The sequence below is a fragment of the Saimiri boliviensis genome, chromosome 7, assembly GCF_048565385.1.
Source record: "Saimiri boliviensis isolate mSaiBol1 chromosome 7, mSaiBol1.pri, whole genome shotgun sequence".
Classification (NCBI taxonomy): domain Eukaryota; kingdom Metazoa; phylum Chordata; class Mammalia; order Primates; family Cebidae; genus Saimiri; species Saimiri boliviensis.
The window spans coordinates 66,107,518-66,121,052 of record NC_133455.1 but is presented as its reverse complement, the minus strand read 5'-3'; the positions used below and the strand labels follow the sequence as shown (position 1 = coordinate 66,121,052).

At 45.8% G+C, this 13,535-nt stretch overlaps 1 protein-coding gene across 5 annotated transcripts in view; it reads left to right on the top strand.

Annotated features, from left to right (window-relative positions):
- The window catches only part of SLC11A2 (solute carrier family 11 member 2), a 54,931-nt gene that overhangs the window by 3,518 nt on the left and 37,878 nt on the right, over positions 1-13,535 (top strand). The window contains exon 1 of one of the 5 annotated variants that reach the window (XM_039472283.2): positions 1,036-1,108. The exons of 1 other annotated variant lie outside the window; for it this stretch is intronic. In XM_039472283.2, coding sequence (XP_039328217.1) covers positions 1,060-1,108 — 49 coding nt within the window. In that variant the 5' untranslated portion in view covers positions 1,036-1,059. Of the gene's footprint in view, positions 1-1,035; positions 1,109-3,038; positions 3,139-6,232; positions 7,467-13,535 lie in introns of those variants that run through there. 3 more of the 5 variants (XM_039472285.2, XM_039472284.2, XM_039472289.2) reach the window with 3 other exon arrangements.

The following is a 13,535-nucleotide window of genomic DNA, read 5'->3' as shown; positions in this document are numbered from 1 at the left end:
TGCAATGGCGCGATCTCGGCTCACCGCAACCTCCGCCTCCCGGGTTCAGGCAATTCTCCTGCCTCATGCCCAGCTAGATTTTCTTGAAAACTACTAGAAAACTTCCTGCTACCTGAAAGCTGCAACTGTTTTCTTCTCTACTGTATTTTTTTTTTTTTTTTACCCCACCCCAATGCTGCTTCTTTCTGGCTTTGTCATCTAAGTTATTTCCCTGAGGCAAATTTTCCCCATTCTTTCAGCTCCCCTCCTCCCAGACTGAGAAATTCTAGGCTTGCCCTGGACTCCCTCTTGTAGTCTCAGGTTTTTTTCTCTTTTCCATCAGGCACCAAGTCTGTAATTTGTGTGACTCTGATGTCAGCCCATGGATCACTGATTGACCAGGCTGAACCCAGCGGGTCCTTCAGATCCCGAGGGATAACAGAGCAGGGAGCATTTCCACCCACACTGAGACTCCTCATAATTACATCAGTGCTGCACGTACCTACGTGGAAAATACAAGTGGACTGTCAGGCTTGGGGTTAATGGTTTCACCTCACGTCTCAGGAGCAGAGTCCTAGTGCACATGCACCTGTGGAGCCTGAACCAGCTTCACTCCAAGAGGAGCAGAGAAGGGAAGCAACTTCTCTTACTCCACCCCTTTAATCCACTGCCACTCACAGGCTTGCTACCTGCTCTTGCTCTTGCCAAACGGGACAGAGATGAAATCTTAGAATAAAAGTTTTTGAACTCAATAAATTGTTAATTAATATCTAGGAGTGGCAGATACATAATGCTTCTTGAGATAAAATCTTAGAATAAAAGTTTTGAACTCAATAAATTATTAATTAATATCTAGGAGTGGCAGATACCTAATGCTTCTCTTTTCAGGACAGGTCAAAGATGAAATTTGATTATGCTTTGGAGGGCGTGGTTTGCCTCTTGAAATTCCTTGCCAGTCTAGAAAGCTGCGTGGCTCAGAGCACCCAAAAGTGCCCTTATCTAACAGAGGGAGGCGCACTTGTCTTCCTTCATATATAGAGGCAGGAGCTGGCCTTGGGAAAGTCAAACTAGTTCTGCACCATGAGGAAGAAGGAGCTTAAGATGGAGGCTGCTCCACCCTGTGAGCTAAGTAAGTAGCCCAGGGAAGCTGCCCAGCTGAGCAGACCTGAAAGGGGGACAAATGCAGCGCCAGGAATTTTATTTTTATGTTTGAATAGAATTTTATTTGTATGTTTTATAGAAGTTTTATTTTTATATTATTATAAGTTCCCAAAGGAAAGGTTCTGGTCTGGAGGGACTTCATCAAACCTTTCTGAAACTCCACAGATGTGTTGTAGAGAGAATCTCAGAACTAATTTGTGCATTTTCTTTTTTCTCCAGGAGACATTCTGTATGAAAACCAACTTGCTCCAGGAAGCCAAGTCCCCCGCCTTTGTTTTTTTTTTTTTTGGTCCCCGAGTTTGTTTTTACTTGGCACTGTATTTGGATTTTTCTCTTTGCAGTTCACTCTCCTTTCCTCATTTCTTGGACTCTCTTACTAATGAAATTTTCTCCTAGCTGTTTTTACCTGAGGAAAGAAGGTCGGTTATCTTTAATGCTGCAAGCAGTGCGGGGGTGGGGGGTGGGGGGGATCTAATGTTTTTGGTGTTTGTAAAGGACATTGTAGAAAATTACTGTGATTTGTCAGACCATTTATTCTCCCCTCTTCACCAGTCTGGCAGTCATCTTCAGAGCAAAAGACAGGGTGTGATGCTGAGGCTGGGGATAGAGTGGGATTGCTTTTGGGTAGATTGCTTTTAGGATAAAGTCTGCGGAGAATCGAGGCAGCAGGGCGAGAAGGAGGTAAAGAATTTACTACAGAGGCTTGGGAGGACACCTAAGGCTGTCGAACTGGCTGCACTAGCTGATGTTTCGCGGTTCCTCCCACGTGTTGGGTGCTCTTGGTGGGGCAGCAGATAACTAAGATGTGGCTCTGCGGGGGCGAGGAAATGGTCCTGCCAGGTGGCTATACTTCTTTGTCGTCCAGACTGGAGTGGAGTGCAGTGGCGCGATCTCGGCCACTGCAATCTCAGCCTCCCAGGTTCAAGCTATTTTCCTGCCTCGCCTCCCGAGCAGCTGGGACTTCAGGCGCACGCCATCACGCCGAGCAAATTTTTATATTTTTTAGTAGAGACGGGGTTTCACCGTGTTAGCCAGGATGGTCTCGATCTCCTGACCTCGTGATCTGCCTGCCTCGGCCTCCCAAAGTGCTGGGATCACAGGCGTGAGCCACCGCGCCTGGCTTTACTTTTTTTTTTTTTTTTAAGACAGGCTTTTGCTCTGTAACCCCGGCTGGAGTGCAGTCGCACGATCTTGGCTCACCGCAGCCTCCATCTCCTAGGCCCAACTGATCCTCCCACCTTAGCCTCTTGAGTGGCTGGGACCACAGGCGGGTGCCATGATGCCTGGCTACTTTTTAATTTTTTTTGTAGAGACCGGCGCTATGTTGACTAGGCTGGTCTCAAACTCCTGGACTCAAGTGATCCTCCCGTCTACGTCTTCCAAAGTGCTGAGCATTACAAGTGTGAGCCTCCGCGCAAATTTTCCCCATTCTTTCAGCTTCCCTCCTCCTAGATGTGAGAAACTCTAGGCTTGCCCCGGACTCTCCCTTGTAGTCTCAGGGTTTTTTCTTTTTCTTTTCCATCAGGCACCAAGTCCGTAGTTTGCATGGCTCTGATGTTGGCCGGTGTCGGCCCCTGGCTACCCTTTACAGGATAGAGCTATACTTCGCAGCTTCATTGTCAGTACCTAATGTGGCGCCGCGGCGAACGAGTGCAGGAAACCTATCTGTCCCCATGCTGCCTGCAGGCGGGAGCTCCGCAGTCCAGGGGCTGTGCGGGTCTGGCCAGCGCAAGCAGCAGCTCTGCAGCGTGCGGCTCCCGCCGGGGGCGCTGCAGCGCCGCAGCAGCCGCCGGCCTCCGCGTGGGCGGAGCCTCGGTCTTCGGTCGGCTGGCCACGTGTCTCGGCCGCTGCGGGGACTCCAGCCAATAGGGATGTGCGGCTGCTGTCCTGTCGGCCAATCGCGGGGAGGGGAGGGTGTTGGCCAGCTTGGCGCTGGCTCCGGGAATATGGAGCCTTCGGCGTGGGGGCGGCGTGTCAGGTGGTTGCAGAGCTGGTAAGGTGAGGGAAGTCCAGGTCAGGGGTCGCGGCACTCCCCTCGCGGGCAGGGAGGGGCGCGGGGCAGCTCCAGGGCAGGTGTGGGGGTCAGGCTCTGGGGCTAGGACGCGACACTGGCGCGCCGAGCGGGACTGTGAAGGGAGGTTTGGGCTGGGAGCGCCTCAGGCCCGGAGTCGGGAGACTGATGGAGCTGCGTTATTCGAGGGAAGACCCAAAGATGGGGCAAGGAGGGAACGCCGGAGGTCGCGGGGGTCTCGTCCCTTCCCCGCCGGGGCCTAAAACACATGGCCCAACTCCCAGCTGCACCCAGTGGCGCACCGGGCCCGTGGTCGGGGTGAGCTGACCTGCCTCGACGCCGCGAAAGAGGCGGATGGGCACAGGGCGAGGTCTCCCGCGGCCTCCTTGTTGGCGCCGCCCGAAGCCTGGCTGCTCTTCGGGGCCTCCCGCCGCCCGGCTTTAACAAAAGTCTCATTATAGCCTAACCGACTTCCAGGGAGCGTCTTCTGTGTGAATAGCCTGGATAGGCGGCACTAGTTGTGCGTCAATTGGTTTTAGGGCCGTTTGTGCAGCTCTCAGGGACCCTCTGGATTTCAGGCTCCAACGACCAGGGTTTTTCTGCACGGGGATATTGCACATATGTGAGTGGGCTGGATGGCTCTCCCAGCTGTTCGTTTTGTATGTCCCTACTTTTAAAGCTACGGCTTAAGTGTGACATCTCTTGCAAAAACAAAAATTATGTGGAAGGGCAGTTTGGAAGGGGAGGTAGGCTGCTGCTTTAGTGACGGTTGGTGAAAACAGGAGAAGCTTGCCGCCTTCGGGAACCCGACACCCCACCAGTTCGCGTAATTTCTTGACTTTGTAAATCTTTGTGCAAGTTGTTTGCCTCTTTTTAATTTTGTTTCACGTACTTAAAGTGGGGATTGATAATATATGAGTCTTACAGGGTTGTTGGTATGAAATTAGTTAATAAACAACAAAGTACTTAGAACAGTTCTGACGTGGAGGAGTTTTTATTATTGTTACCGTCTTTCTCCTTAATATTTCTATAGAATTCTAACCTTATTATTCTTTGCTCAGAATCTCATGACCTATCAGCAGTGAACCCATCTGTCTGTGCTTTCCATTCACATCATTAACTTTGATCTGAGGGTATAGTGTAACTGTATGTGACTAGAGGATTTCTGCTGCGTGTTTGTTTTATTAAATACGGTTGGAAACTGTCATTATACTAGGCCATTTATTGTGATACCTGTGTTGGGTAAATGAAACCTGAGACCTTCGGCTGTTTATTTTTTAATTGGGCAATATTTCATTGACAGTCTTGCTTGGCCTACGCAGTTTATTTTGGAGCCAGTACCAAAAAGTCCTTGATTGCAGCATACTTGGTTTCTCATGTTTCCAGAATGTCAGTGGGACTCGGCAGGGGAATTTCTGGGTAGTCTGGCAGCACTTCTTGTTAAGGAATGGGGAAGCTTCATATGAATCTAATCTTACTCTACTGTTAGGAAATCAGCAGTGGCCCCTTGGATTACGCTACAAAGCTAGTAGGCAGCTTTGGTTCAGTTATGACTCAGTGAAAGGGTTTTAAGTCTTGTTCTGGTGCTTATTGCCAGTAAGACATTTTGTATGAAGTTTTTGTTTGTTTTGGTCTCATCTCTAGTAATCTGATGTCTGCTAAAACTCCTAGGAAATGAAAGGAGAAAGCTACAAGTTAATTATTAAAACTTTACCAGGTTTCAAAGAGCAGAAGGAAGCTTGTTCAAGGCTAGAGAATCTTGTAATGTGTGTTGTTTTAATTTTTCTTTGCTTTTAGGAAAAGAAACTTTGAGGAAAATAGTTAAAGTTGATAAGGTCAATCTGCATCATTTGGGGGCCACTATCCATCATTAGGAAAATGGGTTGAATGTAATCTAATAATTTTTCATTAGAAAAATTGTCAGATAAAAAGCAATTAAATGTGACGGCAAAACATATCTTCTGAGGAAAGAATTAGGTATATGCTGGTTTAATAAGGATTTTCTTTCTTTTTTGAAAAAATTACTTTTTTTTTTTTTGAGACGGAGTTTCGCTCGTTACCCAGGCTGGAGTGCAATGGCGCGATCTCGGCTCACCGCAATCTCCGCCCCCTGGGTTCAGGCAATTCTCCTGCCTCAGCCTCCTGAGTAGCTGGGATTACAGGCACGCACCACCATGCCCAGCTAATTTTTTGTATTTTTAGTAGAGACGGGGTTTCACCATGTTGACCACGTTGGTCTCGATCTCTTGACCTCGTGATCCACCCGCCTCAGCCTCCCAAAGTGCTGGGATTACCGGCTTGAGCCACCGCGCCCGGCCTCTTTTTTTTTTTTTTTTTTAAAAGACCGGGTCTCGCCGGGCGCGGTGGCTCAAGCCTGTAATCCCAGCACTTTGGGAGGCCGAGGCGGGTGGATCACAAGGTCGAGAGATCGAGACCATCCTGGTCAACATGGTGAAACCCCGTCTCTACTAAAAATACAAAAAATTAGCTGGGCATGGTGGTGCGTGCCTGTAATCCCAGCTACTCAGGAGGCTGAGGCAGGAGAATTGCCTGAGACCAGGAGGCGGAGGTTGCGGTGAGCCGAGATCGCGCCATTGCACTCCAGCCTGGTTAACAAGAGCGAAACTCCGTCTCAAAAAAAAAAAAAAAAGACCGGGTCTCACTATGTTGCCCATGCTGGTCTCAAACTTCTGAGCTCTAGCAGTCCTCCCTCCTCAGCCTCCCAAAGTGCTGGGGGATTACAGATGTGAGCCACCAGGGCCAGTCTAATAGGGAATTTTCTTTCTTTCTTTTTTATTACTTAAAATTTTTTTTTATATTTCCTTAAATAAAGACGGGTTTGGCCGGGCGCGGTGGCTCAAGCCTGTAATCCCAGCACTTTGGGAGGCCGAGATGGGTGGATCACAAGGTCGAGAGATCGAGACCATCCTGGTCAACATGGTGAAACCCCGTCTCTACTAAAGATACAAAAAATTAGCTGGGCATGGTGGCACGTGCCTGTAATCCCAGCTACTCAGGAGGCTGAGGCAGGAGAATTGCCTGAGCCCAGGAGGCGGAGGTTGCGGTGAGCCGAGATCGCGCCATTGCACTCCAGCCTGGGTAACAAGAGCGAAACTCCGTCTCAAAAATAAAATAAAATAAAATAAAATAAAGACTGGTTTTCGCCGTGTTGATCAGGCTGGTCTTGAACTCCTGACCTCAGGTGATCCGGCCACCATGGCCTCCAAAGTGCTTGGATTATAGGCGTGAGCCACCGCGCCCGGCCTCTTTCTTTCTTTCTTTCTTTCTTTTTTAATATTAAGATGCGGTTTCACCATGATGGCCAGGCTGGTCTTGAACTCCTGACTTCAGGTGATCCACCCTCCTCGGCCTCCCAAAGTGTTAGGATTACAGGCATGAGCCATCATGCCCGGCCTTTCTTTCTTTCTTTCTTTCTTTTTTTGGAGACAGAATCTTGCTCTGTTGTCAGTCTGGAGTGCAATGACAGGATCTCAGATCACCAGAACCTGCCTTCTGGGTTCAAGTGATTCTCCTGCCTCAGCCTCCCAAGTATCTGGGACTACAGGCATGTGCCACCATGCCCAGCTAATTTTGTATTTCTAGTAGAGGTGGGGTTTCTCTGTGTTGGTCAGGCTGGTCTCGAACTCCCAACCTCAGGTGATCTGCCTGCCTCAGCCTCCCAAAGTGCTGGGATTATAGGTATGAGCCACTGCGTCGGCGGGAATTTTCTTATTTCATTAGAGAGGGGTCTTGAAATTGTTCACAGAGCTTGGCATTGTGTTCCAGGATAGAGGTGTCAGATGAGGAGGCCAGATTTGTCCCCCAAAAGGAAACACTGTGGTAAACTTCTGGTTAGGAGGAAGTTCAGAGGAAGCTCACCTTGTGAGAGTTGGGAAGAACAAAGGCGAAGCTACAGTCACTGGAAGTTAAGACTTCAGTGACTCTGACTTGTGAGCATTCAGGGAGGTTTGGAAGCTAGTTAATCCTCAAGAGCACTGATGGGAGAAAGTGAAGGGTTGTATTTAATGGGTACCAGCCCCTTCTAATTCTGATGTCGCTGGTTGATGAATATTTTTGTTTAAAAGATAAGCACTTCTTGACAGCCTGGCCACATTTCTCCTAACTGTTATCATTTTTGACACCCAGACAGCTGGTTTCATTATCAACTGTACTTTTCCTCTCTACATCTTCCTCCCCACTCCTCTTCTTTCTCCCTAACATTTTCTCCATTTTCTATTTTTCTTCTTTCTTTATAGATGGTCCCAATGTCAGGTTTTTCATTCAACTGCAAAACGGACTTAAAAGTCCAGCTCAGGTGAGAAACAGTGAACTTGATGTTGAGTTGAAGTTGTGGTTTTCTTTTTTTTTTTTCCTTTTCCTCCTTTTTTTTTTTTTTTTTTTTTTTTGAGATAGGGTCTCACTATGTCGCTTAGACTGGAGTACAGTGGCACGATCTCAGCTCACCACAACCTCTGCCACCCAGGCTCAAGCGATTCTCCTGCCTCAGCCTCCCAAGTAGCTGGGATTACAGGTGTGCACCACTACTGGCTGGCTAACTGTTGTATTTTTAGTAGAGATGGGATTTCACCATGGTGGCCAGGCTGGTCTTGAACTCCTAACCTCAAATGATCCACCTGCTTTGGCCTCCCAAAGTGCTGGGACTACAGACGTGAGCTACTGCACCCAGCCTGAAATTGTGGTTTTCTAAGTTAAAAAGGATGTCTCCAATTTTGAGATTATGACTGGGGCATGCAAAGTACGGTTGTCCTTGGTATCTGTAGGGGATTTGTTCCAGGACCTCACTCTCAGACACATCATCCCAGGGATGATGCTCCCAAGTCCCCATAAAATAGCGTAGTATTTGCATTTAACCTATGTACATCCTCCCATATACTTAAAATTGCCTCTAGATTAGTTATGTCAATTATAATCCCCCTCCCCCCGGCTTTTTTTTTTTAAAGACAGGTTCTAGCTTTGTGATCCAGGCTGGAGTGTGGTGGTGTGGTCACAGTTCACTGCAGCTTTGACTTCCTGGGCTCAAGGGATCCTCCAACCTTAGCCTCCCAAGTAGCTGGGACTATAGGCATGCAGCCACCACACATGGTTAATTTTTAAATTTTTTGTAGACAGTGTCTCACTCTGTAGCCCAGGCTGGTCTCAAATTTCTGGGCTGCCTCAGCCTCCCAAAGTGCTGGGCCGATAATACTTAATACAATGTAATTGCTATGTAAATAATTGCTATTCTGTATTGTTTAGGGAATAATAACAAGAACAAAATGATGTATATATGTTCAGTACAGGCACAACCATTTTTTTCCCCCAAATCTTTTTGCACTGAATTGTTGGAAACCACAGACGTGGAACCCAGGGTTACAGAGGGCTGACTGTTACTCTCAGTGGCCATTATGGCAGAGAGAGAGAGACTGGTTTATTTTAAGCACATTGTATAATAGCAGCACTGTTTGTACTTTATGAACTGGGTGTGTTTATGTGGCTTTTGGTTGAAGACATTCTCATACTGCTGACTTAAGTAGAGAGGATTAGAGTTTTGAGGCCTTTTTCTAAAATGAACACTTACAATAGGGTCTTCTTACTGTTTACCATGAAGTACACATAATCAGTCTTCAACCTGCCTTTTTTTTTCTATTTATCTTTTTTTTTTTTTTTTTTTGAGACGGAGTTTCGCTCTTGTTACCCAGGCTGGAGTGCAATGGCGCGATCTCGGCTCACCGCAACCTCCGCCTTCTGGGTTCAGGCAATTCTCCTGCCTCAGCCTCCTGAGTAGCTGGGATTACAGGCACGTGCCACCATGCCCAGCTAATTTTTTGTATTTTTAGTAGAGACGGGGTTTCACCATGTTGACCAGGATGGTCTCGATCTCCTGACCTCGTGATCCACCCGCCTCGGCCTCCCAAAGTGCTGGCATTACAGGCTTGAGCCACTGCGCCCGGCTTCTATTTATCATTTTATATCAAATTCGTTTTAATAAGACAAAAACAAGATAAACTTATTAAATGTAAAAAATAATACCTCACTTGAGTCCAGGAGTTTGAGACCAGTCTAGGTAACATAGCAGCAACCCACCTTTACAAAAAAATTAAAAGCTAGCTATGGATGTATATGCCTGTGTCCCAGCTACTTGGGAGGCTGAGGTGGGAGGATCACTTGAGCCCGGGATTTCGCAAGTGCGCTCTAGCCTGAGAGACAGCAAGACCCTGTCTCAAAAAATAAAATAAAAGGCTGGGTACAGTGGCTCACACCTGTAATCCCAGCACTTTGGAAGGCCAGTGTGGGTGGATCACAAGGTCAGAAGTTCAAGACCAGCCTGGCCAACATAGTAAAACCCTGTCTCTACTAAAAATACAAAAAAAATTAGCCAGGCATGGTGGTGCGTACCTGTAGTCCCAGGTACTTGGGAGCCTGAGGCAGGAGATTCACCTGAACCTGGGAGGCAGAGGTTGTAGTAAGCCGAGATCTTGCCACTGCACTGCAGCCTGGGCCACAGAACAATACTCCATCTCGAAAAATAAATAAATAAAATAAAAACCAGTACCAGATGTTACATCTTCAAGAACAGTTTGGAAATTCACCTGTCTGTTCTAAGCTGTTTCTTTCCCCACACCCGCAATGTTAGCAGATCGAGTTTTAGAACTAATTGGTCTGGGCACAGTTGCTCGTACCTGTAATCCTAGCATTTTGGAAGGCTGAGGTGGATGGATCCCTTGAGCCCAAGCGTTCAAGACCAGCCTAAGCAACATGGTGAAACCATGTCTCTACAACAAATACAAAAATTGGTGGGGCATGGCACACGCATGTAGTCCCAGCTACTAGGGAGGCGGGGAGGTTGAGTCTACAGTGAGCTGAGATCACGCCACTGTACTCCATGCACTCCAGCCTAGACAACAGAGCAAGACCCTATCTCTAAAAAACAGAAAGGAACCTATGATAGAAGGTTTAGAAAATGCTGCTTCTTTATGATCTAAAATAGAAGAAGAGAGGAAGTAATAATCTCTTATTTTAAAAAATGACTAATAACTTTCCTTATTAAAATACATAGGGTTCAGAAAATAATTAGCTCTATTTGAATTGCTAGAATATTTCAGAAAGTTTTGTTGACTCTCAGTCATCCAAATGCAGGAGCCCACCTTCATGAAGAGCGCCTGGTACAACAAGGTGTTGTGTTAGTAATACAGTAATGGTTTTGTAGGAGTGTCAAGTACTTACAGCCTTGAAGTAGAACAGTACAGAAAATTTTAGAAGAACCTAGAAATTTTAGAAGAATCTAGAATCTAGAAAATTTTAGAAGAATCTAGAAATCTTTTCATTTTCTTTAGGATATATATATACGGATGGATATATATATATATATATATATATATATGGATGGATATATAGATATATGTATGTATGTGTATATATATATTTAAAAATTAGAATTCCTTTTTATTCTCTAATAAACATTTTGGGTGTCACTAAGCATTGATCAGTGCACCTGACCGTTTCTCTTTTGTCACTAGCATGACTCTGGCACTGAACAGTGCCTGAGGAAGAATGAACTGAACAGGATATCCTCAAGAGGAAGAAATGGCTTTGCTATGTAGCTTGAACACATTCTTGCTAGCATTTATTTCATCAGTTCATTCCATGCAGACAGCTTTCTGGCCACTTCTGTGAAAATTATTCTCTTATTTAATGTTGTTTTTGATTTTATTGAGATGAGGAGTTGGCCGGGCGCTGTGGCTCACGCCTGTAATCCCAGCACTTTGGGAGGCCGAGGTGGGTGGATCACGAGGTCAAGAGATCGAGACCATCCTGGTCAACATAGTGAAACCCCGTCTCTACTAAAAATACAAAAAAATAGCTGGGCATGGTGGCGCGTGCCTGTAATCCCAGCTACTCAGGATGCTGAGGCAGGAGAATTGCCTGAACCCAGGAGGCAGAGGTTGCGATGAGCCGAGATCGTGCCATTGCACGCCAGCCTGGGTAACAAGAGCAATAATCCGTCTCAAAAAAAAAAAAAAAAAGAGATGAGGAAGGTGAGGGGAAAAAGGAGGAAAGAATTCAGGGACTGTGTTCAAAAACACTCCTCTGTAAACCTTACAGTTAATTTTATGGCAACTTTTTCAGCTATAAAACTAGTGAAATGGTTTTGAGTACCTTTATTGGCTATAGGGGAATTTTATACAAAAACTAATCATTTTAAACCCAAACTATTCATTTATTTTTGACAGACAGGGTCTTGCTCTGTAGCCCAGGCTGGGGTGCCCTGATCACGGCTTACTGCAGCCACAACCTCCTAGGCTCAAGCCGTCTGCCCACCTCAGTCTCCTGAGTGGCATACACCATGACACCCTGCTACTTTTCGTATTTTTTTGTAGAGACAAGGTTTTGCCACATTGCTCAGGCTGGTCTTGAATTCTTTTGCTCGCCTTGGCCTTCTAAAATGCTAGGATTACAGGCTTGAGCCACTGCATTCAAACTTTTGTTTTAAGCAAAGAGAAAAAAAGTGTTGAAGTTGTATATGTTTTAATATTGAGTATTTCAAATTTTCTTAGGGGCAGTTTTTTTAGTAGAGACAGGCTTTTGCCATGTTGGCTAGGCTGGTCTCAAACTTCTGACCTCAAATGATCCACCCATCTTCCCTCCCAAAGTGCTGGAATTACAGACATAAACCATCCTGCCTGGCCAAGGGCAGTTTTTATAACAGATTTGGTCTATATCAAATTGTTCCTTCACAGTTCTTGTAAATCAGGCGTCCCCAAACTTTTTACACAGGGGGCCAGTTCACTGTCCCTCAGACCGTTGGAGGGCCGCCGCATACTGTGCTCCTCTCACTGACCACCAATGAAAGAGGTGCCCCTTCCTGAAGTGCGGCGGGGGGGGGGGGGGGGCGGATAAATGGCCTCAGGGGGCCGCATGTGGCCCACAGGCCGTAGTTTGGGGACGCCTATTGTAAATGCTAAGAGAATATGCAGAGTTATTGTTAATTAGATGTTAGAATTTATTATAGCTAGTGTGTGTTTTTTAGGGGTAACTTAATTTTTATATAATTTCAAACTGGAGGGAACATGGAAGAGCCACTTAAGCCAAGTTAGGGAGTCAGGAGTGCTTTCTTGAGAAGGGGTTTCTAATATTTTGTATTTAGGTAGCACTAAGGCAATCTAGTAGTAACGTTAGGCTTAAGGCAATAAATACCTGCCAGCTAGACAGCTGTAAACTTCTGATTATCTATTGCAGAAGCTTTATCAGAGAGTTCAACTGAACATACCTCAAGTGTTGGTTGAGAAGCTGAATGAATCTATATGACCTTCACGTTTTTTAAAAGGCAAATAATACATGTACCTGGTGAATCTTTTTTTAAGTGCAAAAGGTATACGGTGTATATTCAGTGAGAGGTTTTCCTTTCACATGACCTCATTTGGGCTCTCCTACTCCTTCCTTCTCACAGGGATGGCCTTTATTATCAGTTTTCTGTGTGTCCTTTGGAGATTGTATGTGTACGTGTGTGTTTTCCCTTTTTTCTTTTTGCTACATAAATGATAGCATACTGCTCAACAAATTTTTTTTTTGGCTTGACAAAATATAATATTTTCAAGATTGTTTCCTGTCAATACATGATAGGTCATCTTATTTATAGTGGCTGAATTGTATTCTGTCCAATGAATGTGCACAGTTTATTCAATCAGTCCTCTTCTAATAGCCAGGTTGTTTATAGTCTTTTGATACTACAAATAATGCTGTGGGAAATATCATTGTACATGTTTCCTTGTCTGAGTTTTTTTTGCTTTTTTTTTTTAAAAAAATACATTTTTAGGAGTAAAATTGCTGGATCAAAGAACATGTTAGACTTTTGAAATTTTAGACAGAAAATAAAATTTTGTTAGCATTTTTATCTTGTAAGACAGTCTTACAACATTTTTTTTTTTTTTGAGACAGGGTCTTGCCTTGTCACCCAGGCTGGAATGCAGTGGCCCAATCACCACTCACTGCAGCCTTCACTTCCCCAGCTTAGATGATCCTTCCACCTTGGCCTCCCAGTACTACAGATGCCCACCACCACACCCGTCTAATTTTTTTGTTTGTTTGTTTGAGACAGAGTTTCGCTCTTGTTACCCAGGCTGGAGTATAATGGCGCGATCTCGGCTCACCGCAACCTCCGCCTCCTGGGTTCAGGCAATTCTCCTGCCTCAGCCTCCTGAGTAGCTGGGATTACAGGCACGCGCCACCATGCCCAGCTAATTTTTTGTATTTTTAGTAGAGACGGGGTTTCACCATGTTGACCAGGATGGTCTCGATCTCTTGACCTCGTGATCCATCCGCCTCGGCCTCCCAAAGTGCTGGGATTACAGGCTTGAGCCACCGCGCCCGGCTACTTTTTTTTTTT